The sequence below is a fragment of the Centrocercus urophasianus genome, unplaced genomic scaffold (assembly GCF_019232065.1).
Source record: "Centrocercus urophasianus isolate 14NV4802_14NV808 unplaced genomic scaffold, USGS_Curo_1.0 seq_9, whole genome shotgun sequence".
Taxonomy (NCBI): Eukaryota; Metazoa; Chordata; class Aves; order Galliformes; family Phasianidae; genus Centrocercus; species Centrocercus urophasianus.
The window spans coordinates 34,479,779-34,497,190 of record NW_024885532.1 but is presented as its reverse complement, the minus strand read 5'-3'; the positions used below and the strand labels follow the sequence as shown (position 1 = coordinate 34,497,190).

At 41.1% G+C, this 17,412-nt stretch overlaps 1 protein-coding gene across 1 annotated transcript in view; it reads left to right on the top strand.

The window, feature by feature from the left end:
• Positions 1 to 16,761, top strand: part of DDX10 (DEAD-box helicase 10) — a 163,061-nt gene extending 146,300 nt beyond the window's left edge. Inside the window, exons 17-18 of the mRNA XM_042839055.1 lie at positions 3,275 to 3,408; positions 16,074 to 16,761. Coding sequence (XP_042694989.1) covers positions 3,275 to 3,408; positions 16,074 to 16,263 — 324 coding nt within the window. The 3' untranslated portion in view covers positions 16,264 to 16,761. The remainder of the gene's footprint in view (positions 1 to 3,274; positions 3,409 to 16,073) is intronic.
• The last annotated feature ends 651 nt before the right edge of the window (positions 16,762 to 17,412 follow it).

Sequence of the window (17,412 nt, the reverse complement as noted above, 5' to 3'; positions counted from 1 at the left end):
TTCGTTATAAATCATTCTGCAAAGCAAATTGTCACCTAAACTTAGACATAAATTACAGACAGTACAAATCTGCTCTTCAGTTCGTATTGTCTTTGGTAGGGCTTGCTCTAGGAAGGATCCAATTGCAATTCTCTAAATTGCATCCTGTTTGTTAGTTTTATCTAGAGAATTTTACAGGTGTTGCCTCATGCTGTGATTTGACGTTTTTTCCTCCTGTTGTTGTGGTAATATGAAATCACAGAATTTATTCTTCCTGACTGGTTGATAAAAATTTGAATAAAGAGTGAAAAATAATGAGTTGTTCAGCTCTGGATGATAAATGTTCATGCTAAAGTTCTTAACAGTTTCAGGGACATACAAATATTTTAATGAATATGTAACAGGCAGTGCTCATAAGAAATATGATCTTATGATTTATGATGAATTAGAGGCATCTTTGCCAATTACTTCTTTTGTAATAGTAAGCAGTACTTTGAATACATCTCTGCAACATTTTTGCTGGAAAAGTGAATATGAAAGCATAATGAAAGTGAAGGTTTGCTCTGTGAGTGTTTGTTTCACATGTACATGTATCATAGAATACTTTCATGATAGAATGGTTTGGGTTCAAGATCATCTAGTTCCAACCTGCTATAGGCAGGGACACCTCACTCACAGACCCATCCAGCCTGCCCATGAGTGCTTCCAGGGAGGGGGCATCCACAGTCTCTCTGGGCAACCTGTTCCAATGTCTCACCACCATCACAGTAAACAATTTCTTCTTAATATGTAGTCTAAATCTACCCTCTTCCAGTTTCAAACAATTTCTCTTGTACTGTCACTACATGCCCTTATAAAAGTCCCTCCCCAGCTTTCCTGCAGGCCCCCTTCAGGTACTGGAAGGCTACTATAAAGTCCCCCATATCCTTCTCTTCTTCAGGCTGAAAAGCCCCAGCTCTCTCAGCCTGTCTTCATTGCTCCAGACAGAACTTAAGAACTTATGCAGTGCCAACATTTTGCTGACATAGTTGAGAAGGTGCATGTTAAGAGCAGTCTTAGAATCATAGAGTCACAGAGTGGCCTGGGTTGAAAAGGACCTCAATGATCATTGAGTTTCAACCCCCTGCTATGTGCAGGCTCACCAACCACCAGACCAGGCTGCGCAGAGTCACATCCAGCCTGGCCCTGAATGCCTCCAGGGATGGGGCATCCACAGCCTCCTTGGGCAACCTGTTCCAGTGCGTCACCACCCTCTGAGTGAAAAGCTTCCACCTAGTATCTAACCTAAACCTCCCCTGTCTCAGTTTAAAACCATTCCCCCTTGTCCTATCACTGTCCACCCTCATAAACAGCCGTTCCCCCTCCTGTTTATAAGCTCCCTTCAAGTACTGGAAGGCTACAATGAGGTCTCCCTGGAGCCTTCCCTTCCCCAGGCTAAACAAGCCCAGTTCCCTCAACCTTTCCTCATAGGAGAGGAGCTCCAGCCCTCTGATCATCTTAGTGGCCTCCTCTGGACCTGCTCCAAGAGCTCCACATCTTAAAAGATGACTGCCAATAAATGTTGGCTTTCTGTTGCAGTGTCACACATACATGTTAAAAATACTTTATTCCATATCACAGCTTTGAATAATGTTTCTCTTCTGCTTTTTTTTATATGTATTTTGTATATACTACTTGTATTGAAAGAACAGATGCAGTAGCTCAAGTGAAGAGCTGAACTGGAGGATATTGTTGCAAAGCAAAAAATGTGTTGTATTTTTTAATTCTGTTGTGAACTGTTGTGCCTGAAGTTCCTGCCAACCACCATGCTTTTCAGTCAGTGCCTGTGTTACTGCCAGTAGTTCACAGTGCTACTGAGTCTGATGATACCCTTAGTGATTTCATACACCCAGCTGTGCAATTACCTTTACTTGTATTTTATAACAGTCAAGAACAAAGTGCATGTTTTGTATGTTTTTTTCTTTTTCCTTTTAATAGCAAATCTGGCTTTTTGCCCTTTCTCATTGCTTTCAGTGCATTGTAGAAGTGTTGCTGAACAGGGCCTTGCAGTGGTGACTGATCTTACCCCTCACCAGCTCATTTCCTTTCACTTACCATATGTGCCAATATAAAAGAAAGGGAATTTGATGTGGGTTTTGTTTGTGTTTATTGTGGTGAGATATATGCACTTGAGAACAGTGTACTTTAAAACTTTGGCCTGGAGATAGATGGAAGTAGTGAAAAATCACAACTGTAATTAACTTTAAATATTTAATTATGTGAAATTATTCATAGAATAAAGTATCATTTAAGTGAGTGCTGCTTTGAAAATTCATCTGTGAAGATATTGGTTAGAAATGTAAACAGAAGATAGTGATGTATTTAATTATAGTTTCATTGGGGTTTTTGTTTGTTTTTGTGGAGTTGGTTTGGTTTTTTTTTTTTTTTGCTTTTCACTGTAAGAATGTGTGAATCTCAGGTCTGTGTCACTTAAAATTGCCTGTAAACTTTTTGTCTGTGTTTTTGTGTGCATATGCAGTTGCACAGCCCTCCAAACTGTCTGCTTTGTTAGTGCCCATTCACAGCAGTAACATTTACAACAGTGGTGCTGTTAGGTCAGGACCGCGTGCAGCAGAGCCTGCACTTGCAGTGCAGTCAGATTTATTTTATCATCCAAAATCTTTATGAAGTGCCCTTTTCATGAAGGAATTAGTGTGGCATTCCAACACCTGTGGGGAAACTTGCCTTCCAAAGAAGGGCTGCAAGACTGAGGGGAGCTGAGCCCCAGGGAGCGGAGGTGGGAAGGAGCCTCAAGACTGCACATCATTTGCAGTGAGTGGCAGAAACTCCCATAGGACAGTTAATTCCACTCAAATTTTAGCACTTGCATTTTAACTGGCATGGAAGACCGCCTAAGTTTTAAATCACTGTATTTTATGAAGTACACCTTGCAAAAGTGATTAATGTGTACTCAAGCTCACCTCTCTTTGCCAGTGTTTGTGTGGGACAGTGGAGTTTTGTCTTAAACACTTTGAGAAGACTGTTAATAAGATGCTGCCAAAATCTTTTAGATTTGGTAGATTTAATATGAAAGTAGAAATTGAATGTAAATCCTTGAGCTTTGTTATGAATAATATTCTTCAGCCTTTAATAGTCTTGAAGGAAGAGCACTGATGACTACAGAAACGATTTCATTTTCCTGGGTATACTAGTGATGTCCTTCAAGGGTGGTGAATGGATTTTGTTATAGTGTCTCTGTTAATGGGGTTGTGGATGTGTTTGCTTGTCTTGTAACTCTCCATTTGTCACCTGGCAGGCTGAAGGTGAAACAGTGGCTGTTCTTGCACACAGTGGAAGTGAAGATGAGTTTGATCCAAGTAGTCTCCCAGATCCTGATAAATACAAAGATTCTGATGAAGAACAAGATACAGAAAGTGAAGACAGCTATAGGTACGTACATATCTTCCTCATTGATTTTGTAGTATTCATGTTTTTTAGAAACTGATGTGTTTACATATTAGGAATTCATTATAGTTATCCTGTTGCTTCCACTACTTAATATTTGAGAGTTTGTTTGTGAGGTGGGTACTGAAGACAAATCTATATTAAAGCTATTATTTCATTTTGTGAAGCTGTATGAGAAAGATACTGAGTGAAGTCCTGTGTGGTTTTTGTCATTTGCTTCACAGCAACAAGTCCATTTGTGTGTTTCTCACAAAAAGCTTGTGTGTTACAGATGCGGAAGCATGTTATTGACACTTAGTGCTGTTAAGTGTAGATCTTTATTTTGCCCTGTTCTAGCTGTCTGGGTTTACAAATCTTACTTTCCACATCTGAATCAGATATCTAAGCAGCTACTTACTGTTGTTAGCCCTAGTATGAGTGAACACTGTGGGGATGCTGTGTAGGACAGGGTGCTGGGACATGGATTTACAGACTGGATAACCCTAAGTAAGCAGCTGGTGGCCATATCCCCTGTAGATCTCTCACCAGTGTGTTGGTCAGTAGAACTGACAGGAATGGGTACATCAATAATTTTCCTGCTTTTTTTTGTGCAAGGAGTGAAAGAAGGTAACTGTAACGAAATTGTAGTTCCTTCTGTGTGTTCACTTCTCTCTCTTGATTCACTATCTGTACTCCTTGTAGAATGAGTGAAAAAGCTGGGTGTAAAACATTAAAATAGCTTTCTAAAAATGGGCAGAAAACAAGAAACCAGTGTTTAACAAGATTCTTCCAGTTCCTACTGTATTTCTGACATCTTGTCTCTGCCCATTAGCTTTTGCTGAGAGGAAGAAGTGTAATCTGTTAAAACGTTCTCCTGTAATGAGGTTTAAGATTCAGCATTTATTGAGGAGGTTTGTATAAGAGGATTTGCAGATTGCTTTTCATGTGTTACGAGAGTTTAAATGTATCTGTCTATACTTGATGAATGCATTCTCTAGTGGTATTTTTATATTGCTTGGAGCAGGATCAGGTTAATGTAATGAAATTGTATTCTCAGCTTCCCCCAGATAATTTCAGAAATATGGCTAATACTGTCTTTTTAATATACGAGACTCTGATGAGTAATGCCTGGATGTAAGACAGTCATTTGAGCTAGAAGATGCTGTGGAACCCCATTTTGTGGGGTTTGGACCATCTCTGTGCTGATGTGAGCTGTAAGATAAGCAGTAGAACAACAGCATATTTAGGAATTTTGGTTTATGTGGAAGATTAATGAAGGAGCCAGGAGAAGTATTTCAGGATTCTAATGGGACTTGTAGCAGTGCCCACTCTGTTGTTTTGCCTTTGAGAGCAAATTCTGAGCTGACTTCAGTAGAAATGCTTTGCTCCAGATTAAAAAAAAAAAAAATAGTGGACAGGGTATTGTGAGGTAAGAGGTGGTCACTGATGGTTTGTTTCTTGGAAGAAGAATAGAAGTTTATTGGAAAGGTCTGAAAGATATCTTTGGTAAGAAGTTGGCCATCAAGCAGTACTTGTTTGTTAGTCAGTATGTTGCTTCTAAAGGGCAGATTCCTGGAATCCATTAAGCACTGTACTAGTGCTGTGATGGGAAGGGTTTGTCAGCAACCAAGCGTAGGAAACCTGATGTCAAAGCATGACCTGTTATACACTTCCTTACCTCAGGCACTTCCAGTTACTTACAAGTTGTCGCACACATAGTGTAGGAGAAAGGTATTTCATTGCTGCATTTCATGAACAAGATTTAGCATTGTTTCATCTGATTGCCTTAGCTAGGAAACGCTGACTCAACAAAACCATGTTTTGTAATGGAACTGTTTAATAAATATTCTGAAAAAGTTATGAGGGCAGTCAGACTAAGATTAGGTGGGGGTTGCCTAGTATATTTTCAGTATCATTAAGTAACAATTTACTAGGGGAGATCTTTCTTTTATAAAGTGTTCATGTATCACTTTTTATATTAATCCCTTCCTCAAGGATGTCAGCTAGATGAAAGATTTGCTATGTTTTAAGATAAACACTGATAGAGTTGGGCAGATTGTTGGCGGTTCTAATCAGTACATATTTTTTGGAATCAGCCGTTGACGTGGCCCTCTGGAATCAGAATGTCAGCTCACAGAAAGGTCTTGGTCATTTCCCTTTCCTATAAAGTAGAATGGAAAAGGCAGTGCACATGAACAGGAAAAAAAGGAGTTAAACCTTCTAACATATTTTCTTCAGCAAATCTCAGAACACTGTGCAAAGGAGATGGGTATGGTTTTTGCAGACAGGAGTGTTGTGTCACAAAGTAACTTAAGGCCAAGCTGATGACACAGATCTGGGAATAAAACTCAGGTACCCTGAGGGCCAAGTGCTCTGTCCACTAGGCAGCATTTCCTTGGTAACTGATTTTTGTGTGTGTGTTTTTGTGGGTTTTTTGTTGTTGTTGTTGTTTTGGTTTGGTTTGGGTTTTTTGGTTATATTTTTCAGTATGTCAAGTTTACATACATGTAACTTAATACCTTGTAGGTGCAGTATAGTCATTTTACTGGTTTTGTCCTGAGCTGAATTACCTTAGAGGGAACATTTTCTTGGAACATCTGGATGCCTACAGTGTTTTGTTTATCTCAAAATTACATTCAAGACCAATCTTTCCTTGGATGGAAAGAGCAATTTTGAGAACAAAAAATATTCTCTGTGTATGATCCAACGTGAGCTGAGATGGATTATTTTTCTACCATATATTGTGTCTTGCCAGGTTTACTTTACTACATGTACTTTAGGTACGTTTGGAGGTTACTTTGGAATGAAGCGTAATGATAGAACATTTTCCATGCTACGATGTTACCTACATTGTGTCAATGTATTTAAAAGGTAACTTAAAATCTGGGAGGGTTTTACCAATGGAATTTACTTTTTAAGTTATGAATTTAGCCTTGAGCATGGCAGAAAGTCATTTATCTTGAAGGTTGGACTTCATTTGGTCTTTGAAACCTGATTGTGTGTGGAAGCTACTTTAACTACAAGGGCTGTTCCAAAAGCAATGCCTCCCACTTTATTATGTTGCCAATGACATCATAGGCAGATAGTGGTGGAATGGCAGTAGAGATTGAACCTTTCTGCCAATATTCCATTACATTTTGTTGCCACGAGACAGATGGCAGCAGAGGAACAGTCTGACAAAATGGCATCTGATGTGAAAGAGTATATGAAGCAAAGGTGTGGAACTGCATTTCTGAAAAAATGGCAACCTCTGGCATTAATTAATGCTTGCTGAATGTTTGTGGAGACCAAACAATGGATGTTGACACGGTGAGGTGGTGGGTGGCACTTTTCAGCTGTGGTGACAGTGACGTAGTGATGTGAAAGACAAGCCACGTTCTAGATGGCCATGCAGAGCTGTCACACCACAAAATGAAGAGCATCTCAATCTTCTCAGCCACAAATCAGTAGATTATTATGACCAGGGAACTGTTTACAGGGTTGAAAATTGGTTTCACTGCATTGGAACCAATACTGGCAGTATTGGAATATTGCAAAGTTTGTGCCAAGTGGGTCCCATGAATGCTCATACAGGAACAGAACACTGTTGTTCTACTCTGCTCAACACTATGTTGTTTTGTCAGGACCTATTGAACCAATACATGGCTGAGGGTGACAGTTTCCTGGATTGCATCATTACTGGTGAATAGATGTGGTGTCACCACTATGAGCTGGTGTCAAAATGGCAGTGCGTGGAGTTGTGACATGTGAATTCCCCATTGAAGAAAAAGTTCAAAACTCAACCCTAAGTGAGTAAAGTGATGTGCACTGTCTTTTGGGGTAGGAAGGAGTGATCCTGCTGGATTTCCTCGAACCTGGATCAGCTCTCACTGCTGCATTATGGTGCTAATTAAGCTGAAGGCTTAAACTTCCAGAGTCAGATCAGAGAAGAAGACAACCTTTCTCCTGCAACATGGTAGTAAAATTGAAGACCATGGAGCACTCTGCCAATCTTGGCTGGACTGTCCTACCACATCCATCCCATAGCCTGGATTTGACATCTTCTGATTTCTATCAGTTTGGGCTGTTGAAAGATGGACCATGTTAGGCAACTTTTCCTGGCAGCAATCATAGCAGCTGTAAAACAGTGGGTCTCTTCTGCTGGTGCAGATTTTTCCGAGCAACATACAGTTTTTTAGCTAAGAATTCGCTCTATCAGATAGTGTTATTGTGCTCTTTGTATCTGTTTCTGTTTCCATGGAAATAAATAGGAGGCATTACTTTCAGATTAACCCATGTAAAAGTCATATTTAAAGTTTTAACTAAGAGGAGCCAAGGAACATCCAATAAAACAAGTTTCTTTCATATTGTGATTTTCTTTTTTAGTGTAGCCGATAGTCATTAAAATCTTAGCAATATTCACTTCTTTGAAAAGCATTCTTGCAAATCGTCCACTAAATCATAAATTCTGTTATTTTCCCATGCACTGTCAGCTCATTTTTGCCATGCAAACCCTCTTGACTTAAAGATTTTTGGCATTCATTGAATGATGACAAAGCAATTTGCTTTTGCTTCCTTGATTAAAATACTGAGTAAAATGCTTGTGTAAATCTGCCCTGTCCGTTCAGTGCTCTGGGAGTTGTAATCTAGTTGGGGTGATTTTTTAATTTTAATGTTTCCTCCCCAGTTTTGAGGTTTAAGCTCTCCCTAGCTAGTCCCAGCTGTTTCTTGGGGTAACACACCTCAGGAAAGCCAACACAGGTTTCAGGCCTGTCAGTCTGAGCTCAGTGCCAGGGAAGGTTATGGAGCAGTGCGCCGTCAGTGCCGTCATGCAGCACCTACAAGTCAGCCAGTGATCAGGCCCAGTCAGCATACGTTAATGAAGGTTCTGCCTGACTAACCTGATTGCTTTTTGTGATAAGCTGACATGCTTAGAGGAGGAAAGACATTGGGTATTGTTTACTTGAACATTAGCAAGGCTTTTGATACAGTTTCCCACAGCCTTTTTCTGGAGAAACTGTCTGCTGTACGACCACCCGTCAGTGGTCTCCATCAGGACATTGAGCCTTTCGTCACTACATTCGGTGTAGGATCTCACAGCCAGGTCCACCCATCAAATCCACATCTTTCCAACTTAGAAATTTCGCTGCATCCCACCTTCAGCATTTATTTCAAACTGGAGGAGCTATATGAGCTGTTAGTTAAATTTGCCTTTGAATGGGATTTCCCTCTACCTCTATAATCTGAGTAATTAAATGGCATGAAGCATATAATATGAGATTAATTTTTGTCTATCTAGAAACATTCTTCATATTGGTGTAAGGCTATGAATGTAAATTGTTAATGAGGTGAAAAATTTAAGTGCATTGAGTAGAGCGGAAGAAAAGTGTCTGGATTTCTTAAAAACCAGTTTTGTACTCAAATTAAGTTTCTGATATTTCTAATCCCTCAATCTCTTTAAATAGAAATGCTGAGAAGGAAGAAAGTTGTGACTGACCTCATCATTACCTTCTTTAAATCTTTATTAGGTGTAACTGATCATGTTAACTCTTAGATCAGCATGAACTTGTGGGGAAAGGAGAAATATCTTAGTTCAGACACAGTTTCATTTGTGATTTTATGGTAATTCAGCAGCTGACATGCAAGTCAGCAGTCAGTGCCACTCGGTTGTGCACTGTGCTGTAGTTTTGAAAATTATGGCCAAATTACATTTTTTTAATACATTCTTGAGTACATTAAATCTGGATATTGATGTTGTATGTAAACCTGATTCTAAGTTGTATGTAGTTCCTGATGTAGTCTATACTAAAACTTATCTTAGAAAGAGTTCAGTTATAGAAATAATTTGTTTGACTATTTATCACAGATCTGTCATCATTTTCCCTTCATTTGAACCTATTCAGAACTGCTTTTCATATTTCAGAGTAGAGAATTTAATCTATATACTGTGAAATCGAAGCGTGTTTCGTGTATGCCTATTAGAAATTGAATATATACGTAGATAATACGTATGCATATGCATGTATGAAAACAGGTATGTGTCTGCATGTGTATATACACACAGTTTCACCACTGTTTGCATGCACACCTTCTGCTTTACCCAGTAAACTACATCTCAACTTCCAGGTTCTCATAATTCTATATTTCTGATTCTCTCCCCCATCCCACTTGGGCAGAATGTGCAAGAGCTGTGTGCCTGCTGGGTTTAACAGATTGCTCAGAGAGGTTGTGGGTGGCCCGTCCATGGGGGTGTTTAGGGCCAGGTTGGATGGGGCCTGGGCAGTCTGATCTAGTACTTGATCTAGTGGCTGGCAGCTCTGCCTATAGAAGGGACATTGTAATTAGATGATCCTTGAGGTCCCTTCCAATCCAAGTCATTTTATGATTCTATGATTTGTTTCAGTAAACAAGGTATGTTGTACTGATCCCCATTCTAAAGAGAGACAGTATTTTTCTTACTACTGTATATAGAATACTGTTTTTTCAAAACTTGTTTTAGAAGGAACTTTAATATAACTATTTACATTGTTGAAGTAAATTTTACATTATTTAGTCAGCAAAAATAAGTTTGTTCCACAGACTCAATAGGAACACATGTTACTGTTGTGTGCAGTGGTAACCTCCTGGCTGTAAGCTCTACATGTATGGCTGAAGAAGTAAGAATAACTTTTTGTTGCAGTTTTCTTCAGAATCTAGTATTAATAGAATTAAAACATCACATAAACATTAAGGTTGGAAAAGACCTCTAAGATCATCTATTCCAGTTATCAACACATCACCACTGTGTCCCTCAGTGCCACATTTACGCGTTTTTTGGACACCTAATTTTGACAAGGGATGTAAGGAGAAATAAAATAGGAAGCAATCGTTCTAGAAAATAATTGCTCTAGTAAGTAAGAGGAAAATTAATTGTCCAAAAGAGGGGTGCAGGTTGAGAGAGCTGGGGCTCTTCAGCCTGGAGAAGAGAAGGCTCTGTGGGACCTTATCTCCTTCCAGTACCTGAAGGGGGCCTAAGGTAACCTGGTGGAGGACTCTTAGTAAGTGACAAGATGAGAGGAGATGACTTTAAATGGGAAGAGGGTAGATTTAGACTAGATGTTAGGAAGAAATTCTTTACTATGATTTAGATTAGATATTAGGAAGAGATTCTTTACTGTGAGGGTGGTGATGCACTGGCACAGGTTGCCCAGTGAGGTTGTAGATGCCCCTTCTCTGGAGGCATTCAAGGCCAGGCTGGATGGGGCTGTGAGCAACCTGGTCTGGAGGGAGGTGTCCCAGCCTATAGCAGGGGGGTTGGAACTAGATCTCCTTACATCTGCCTTCCATCCCAAACCATTCTATGATTCAAGATCTGGGCAACCTCTGCTCTGCAAGGTTTCTGTGGTTTAAAATCAGCCATTTGACATACACACAGCCACATTGCCACTGATTAAACAACAGCAACTCCAAGCTGTCTAGACCAGCTCTGCTTCAGTTGTCATTTATCAGAGCTTGCTTTGGACTTGAGGTTTACTAGCACTTGGAAACAAGCTGTCCTTGACACCAAATTGCAGTCCATGAGTTGAGGTCCCAGACTGTAACACAGCAGACACAGATTCTTTCCTGAAGAAGCATGTGTGAATAATGAATGAATCTGTTAATGAAATACAGTTTATAAAATTTAGCAATAATTTATCTCTTAAATATTGGCATTTTGCTAATCAAACATGTTGTGCCACAAACTTCCTTCCACGTAATAAATTTTAATTCGCAAGGCCATGGCAGCAGTCCTAATGAAGATTAATTACTGCAGTCCCTTTCACAAAGCCCAGTGCAGCTTCTTTCTTATTTGCTGTAAGAATGCTACAGTACGGAGAAATGGTAATGAAAATATATTGCACAGTGTTATTCCCTTTACCGGCCATTCCAGTGATGTAAATCAAAACCACTCAAACTAGATTTGTAAAAAAGAAACAATTGCAGAAAAAAGGAAGATTAATCTATTTGTAATGAAATACCAGTGTAATTGTACTAAAAGCAAAAGATGGGCTGAGTCTGCTGTGGAGCTGAAGTACTACAATCTGAAACAAGAAAAAATATTCAAACCAAAATCAAACCGGCAATTCAATATGCTTACTATTTTTATTACTGCATGGAAAGCATACAGAATCTGATGGGAAGAAGCACCCAAAGCAAATCATCAATGTCTTGCTTCTACTCTGTGTCCACCTTTACTTCCCCAAGGTTCTAGTAAACAGGTGACAGCAGATTCAAATTGGATGGGTGAGGCTGTACCAGCCCTTGACTTGCCCATTCCTGTCACAGGCATTGCATTGCTGCTCATAATGCAGCAGAATAATCCAGCCCCAGACCACTGGAGTTTCCATGCAGTGGATCAAGGCAGAGCAATTTGAGTTTATACAACAGTTTGAAAACTGAAATTATCCTCAAAAACACTGAATCATCATTGGTCAGGGTTGAAATTGCTTTAGCTGGAGCTGACCAGAGTATCAGTCAAACCATTTTGATTTGCTGTATGTCCATCTTTCAGTGTCTTAACATTCTGAAATATGCTGCTGCCTTCGGAGATACAACCTGATTTCTGATCTGATTTTATCCAACATCCAGGAACAAAAGTTTTTTTAATATATTTACATTCTCTTGGATAAACTGAACAAACAACAGTTTAAAACACATCAGAGAGCAAAGTTTCAGATCTTGCATATTATTCACAGCTTTTTCTTGAGCTTTTTCCCATTTTGCATCATTCATTCAAAACAGTGACCACCGCTGTCTGGTAAGTCTCCCATCAATGGCTTCGCTTCCTATGCTTGGTGGCAACTAGAAAAAGCTGCTGCCTGCATAGATAACTTTGCCTTTTCATAAATTCTGTTTTCAAGCTGTCCTCTCAGAATCATAAAAGGGCTTGGGTTGGAAGGCACCTCTAAGATAACCTAGTTCCAGCCCCCTGCTATAGGCAAGGATGCCTCCCCCTAGACCAGGTTGCTCAGAGTCCTATCCAGCCTGGCCTTGAACACCTGTAGGGAGGAGGCAACCTGATCCAGTGCATCACCACCCTCATAGTAAAGAATTTCGTCCTAATATCTACTCTAAATTTACCATGTTCCAGTTTCAAACCATTTCCACTCATCCTGTTGCTACACGACCTCACAAAAAGTCCCTTCCTGGCTTTCCTGTAGGCCCCCTTTAGGTACTGAAGGCTGCTATAAGGTCCCCCTGGAGCCTTTTGCAGGCTGAAGAGCCCTGGGTCTTTCAGCCTGTCCCCACAGGGAAGTTGTTCCAGCCCTCTGATCATCCTCGTGGGCCTCCTCTGGGCCGGCTCCAACAGCTCTATGTCCTTCTTGTGTTGTGGCCCCAGAGCTGGATGCAGTTCTCCAGGTCGGGTCTCATGAAAGCAGAGTAGAGGGGCAGCCATCTCCCTTGCCCTCTTGGTCACACTTCTCTAGATATGGAGAACAAGGGCAGACCCTTGAATATGAAGGGCAACCCAGGATATGGTTGGCCTTCTGGGCTGCAAGCGCACACTGCTGGCTGGTGTTAAATCTTTCATCAGCTGAAACTCCCAGATCCTTCTCCTCAGGGCTGCTCTCAAGCCGTTCTCCACCCAACCTGTATCTGTACTTGGGATTGCCCCATCCTGGTGCAGGACCTTGCACTTGGCCTTGTTGAACTTCATGAGGCTGGCACGGGCGCACCTCTCAAGCCTGTCCAGGTCTCTGTGGATAGCATCCCTTTCCTCTTGCATGTCAGCTGCACCGTTCAGCTTGGTACCATCTGCAAACTTGCTGAAGGTGCACTCAATTCCACTTCTTTGTAGCCTACAAAGATGTTAAATAACACTGGTCCCAGCACCTGAGGAACGCCACTCATCATCCGTCTCTATTTGGGCATTGAGCCGCAACCACAACTCTGTGAGTGTGACCATCCAGCCAATTCCTTATCCAGCGAGTGGTCCATCCATCTAATCTGATGTCCAGATGCAAGTTGAATACTGGGAATTAACAGCTATTTTTCCCCTTGGTATGTCCTCAAAAGACAATTGGGTGATTATTTGTTACTAATTAAATTAAGAGAGTTTCCTGGTGTATTGTTGTCAGGGTCTGAGTTACAAGTAGATGATCCCTGTTGTCCAGATGCCTTTCATCTACGCTGGTATTCATTTCAGGGGCTGGATTCGTAAAGTGTGCTTTTAGTGCTTGTGTAATAACAGTTACCTGTCAAAGGACAGTACCTTCCTTTGTTGTTACAGCTGTGCAAATGGCGACCACAGAAATTACTGCGTGTGTTGACAAATCAGCTCTTGGTACCTCTTTGCTCTGTAAACACAGCCCAGTAAATCTTTCCATTGGGAGTTTCAGCCCATGTGGGCAGCTCAGGCTGCTGCAGCAATGAAAAGCTAAATTGCACCAGATGGTGGAAGGAAGGAATTGTAATCCAGCTGTACGTGCCACTTTTTAAGTGTTGTAAATAGGAGACAAAGAGGCACACCGGTTTTGGTCTGGATCAGAATTGTGGATTTGCTTTCTAACTACATTTTTGTGTTAGAAAATAACTCACTTCAGAATTACTTTATTTTATTTTGGCTGTTGCAGTGGACACCAGCTGGCATCAGTGTGTGGGTATTTGAGGAGTAAGGGGCCATTTATGCCTGTGGAAAGTGACCAGTGATAAAAGATCAGCTCTGTGGGGTGGGCTGGTGGCCCTGAACAGGGTCTACTTTCTGCATCATGAAAACACAACCCTACAGCTCTCTTCATCACTCAGTGGCTTCTCTGCCATTTTCCTGTGTTACACATTCCTCCTTATTCACTTTGTAGTTTACAGCCTGGTAGTAGGGGTTAAATTAGTGTGAAAATACTCCTGCTGCTGATGTGTAGATACATATTTAGGATGCACTATTAATCCAGCACCATGACCCCTCAATAATAACAACAGCTTGACTCAGCACAATCTACCTCAAAGCCTACAGTGAAAATCCTTGTCACTGCTCTTTTGTTTGCGGAAGAAATCAGAAGCTTCACAGTTGCATTTGAATGTGTTTTATATTTAAATTTGACGCCTTGCAAACATCTAAACTGCAAAGTGAAATTTTGGTGTTTAAAGTCTGTTTCCTAACTTGTGAGATTTCTTTGTTGCTTTAATTGCTGAGATGTTTTGAGCTGGTGTCCTAGATGAAGCATTAGTCAATTAGGAATGCAAAGCAGGCTTCAGAGTCGATTCAAATGCTGGAAATAATTGGCTCTTTTGCAAACAAGCTAGGACTGCTTTTACTTAATGAAGCTTCAGCATTACTGCTTTTAAAGCAGACCTCCATAATCTGTTCTGATCAAAAGGGCATAATCCCAAACCTACAGTGGCCACTTGGAAGCAGGGCTTGAGGGTCTTTTTGCACACTCTCCAGGTAGGTTTTGTACTCACGGAGCGTCTTGAGCACTGCAGAGTGAGAAAGCTGTCCTTGTGCCAGAAAAGGAGTAAAATAAACATCGGTAGTGAGCACTGAAAAGCCACCCCCATGCAAATGACAGCTCAAAAATGACAAGATGTGAAGTCCTATGAAATGTCCCAGTTTCAGGGGAAGTATTCGAACGCGTCGTCCTCAGCTGTTGCATTACACTGGTTCTTCTGGTGTGGAAGGGGAAGGTCCATGTGAATGTAGGCTGCATCACTTGTTTTAACAGTGAGAATGTAAGGTATTTCTCCTGGATTTTCCCTCCTGTCTCTGTGTTGTGATGAGTGAGCAGGAGCTCGCATCTCCTCCGCAGCAGGTGGGGCAGAGAGGGAGCAGCCTGCTGCATGGCCACCAGGTGCTCCTCCTCTTCTGTGTTAAAGCGTGGCACCAGGGTGCACAGCAGCTGCACTCGAAGCCCAGGTCCATCCATAGTGCAGGATGCCAGGAGCTGAACCTACTGTAGGGAACCTGATTAAGGAGGGACTTGGACTTGATGATCTCCAGAAGTTCCTTTCCAGCCTCTGCAGTTCGGTCATTCAGTGAAAGCTGTGTGCTTGGGCTTTCCTGTTGCTGCTGTCATTTGGCCATGTGACAGAAGTGGCAGTTTTAAAACATACACAGCTGTTTGGTCCAGATTGAAGGCTGCAAATGCCAATTCATTCCAATCTTAGCAAAAGCAGCAGAAGGAACAGAAATTCACCAGGGAAAGGAACTGAGTTTGGGAATGCCTCATGTGGCAAAGAGGTGGTTAATAGCTTCCAAGGACTTATTCTTGAAAAAATGGGAAAGAGGGGCTTGGATGAGATGGACTCAAATCAAAACTGCAGTAAGTAAGGGTAGGATTTGCCAATGAAATGACAATTCTCATCTTTTTATTGTGATTGCAGATTTATTATAGGTGATCCTGAACGCATGTCAGGGTCCACTGACACATCACTAAATCAGCTTTGTCAAGTTGTCTGTGGCTGAATAAGGCGGTAAATGTTGGATAAGGCTGATGGTGATATCTTGATATGCTGTAATCAATTAAGACAGCAGAGCATTCAGCACCACCTCGGTCTGAGAGCAATTCTAATTTAGGCATGCAGAGTTCGTCAGCTTCTGTTGCTTTACTGTTCTAGATTGTAATTTTGTTTGCTCTTATCTTGACATAAATTTCCCTTGTTTAAAATGAATTGTTTGATTACATGATGATATTGATTACCACAGTTGTTAAAAAAGAGTAATTGATTTTTTTCTGTAGAGAACTTGAGGAGAAGAGTGGAAGAAAGAGAAGAAGCCGCAGTGACAGTGTAGCAGCAGGAGAAATGCCACAGAAAAGAAAGAAGGCAAAATTCAGCCAAGAGGAAGATCACCTTTTGCCATTGGATACGGGGCTCTCTCTGGCAGAGGATGAAGAGCTTGTCCTGCATCTGCTCAAGAGTCAGAGCTAATTATTTTCCTGCACTTTTTTTTTTTTTCGGGGGGGGGGCGGGGGAGGAGAGGGCAGACATATTCACAGTTTTGTCGGTAGTCCACACAAAGTAAATATGGCATCTGGGCAAATGGATAGCTGAAGATAGCTGTGGTCCATGTGCAATGGGCTTGCCTCACAGTACCTTGTAGATTATAGACAAGGACTGGTTTGATTTATACGACTTTCTGAACCAACTTTCCAACCTAAATCCTCAGATGTCATCTTCCCATAATATGTTTATAATTTTAAATCTCCAGATTTTGAAGCAATTAATCCTGCTTTAAATAAAAACAGGAGGCTCCTTTCTTGGCTGTGTCAGGTTTGCTATTTTGGAAGATACATGTGTACTAAAATTTCTAAAGAAATACAGTTGGCAGCTCAAATCATACTACTTAAAAATAATTTTTTTGTCTTACGTGTATCATGTACATGTATTTAAAATACTTTATTAAAATTCCTGAAGCGTTGGTATGGACTTACAGTGTGTCTTCTGGTTTTGTTATGAAAACACTCATTTATCCGTCTGTTATCATTTCTCCTATGATTCTGTCACTTGCATTAGGCAATTCAGAAAACCACTTTTAGAAGCTAAATTCTTGGGTTTGAGTCCCATCTGAGGGAGGACAGTGTGACACCTGTCCTGGTTTTATGCTTTTTGGTTTTCAGTATTCCGCATCGTAACATCATGCAGTGCACTGGGAGTTGAAGTGTTAATGCTCCAATTCCAGGCACCTGTTCCCCCATGCATTTACGGAAGCCATGGGATCTGGCCCTTCCTGGTGGGGCGCTCTCTTACTGCCTGGCAGTGGGTGCTGGAGGTGCTCTCCTAGCCTTTCCAAGCTTTTCAGGTTTGATTCGCTCTCAGGAACTCTTTCTCTCCTATCTTATTTAATTTATTAGTCTCAATTTCAATTAGATTGTATTATATTGTGTTATCTTGCATTCTGATATCATAGTTAGTAAAATAAGTTTTCCTCCATAGATCGTTGCCACTGTTTTTTAGTTCCTTCCTTGAGCCCAGTTCCCATCTCCCTACCCCTTTTCCTTTTCCCTTCCCGTTTTGTGGGGCTGGGGGGGGGGCAGGGACCTACTGCCCCCCTGTCACAGGCATAGATTGATCTAGTTA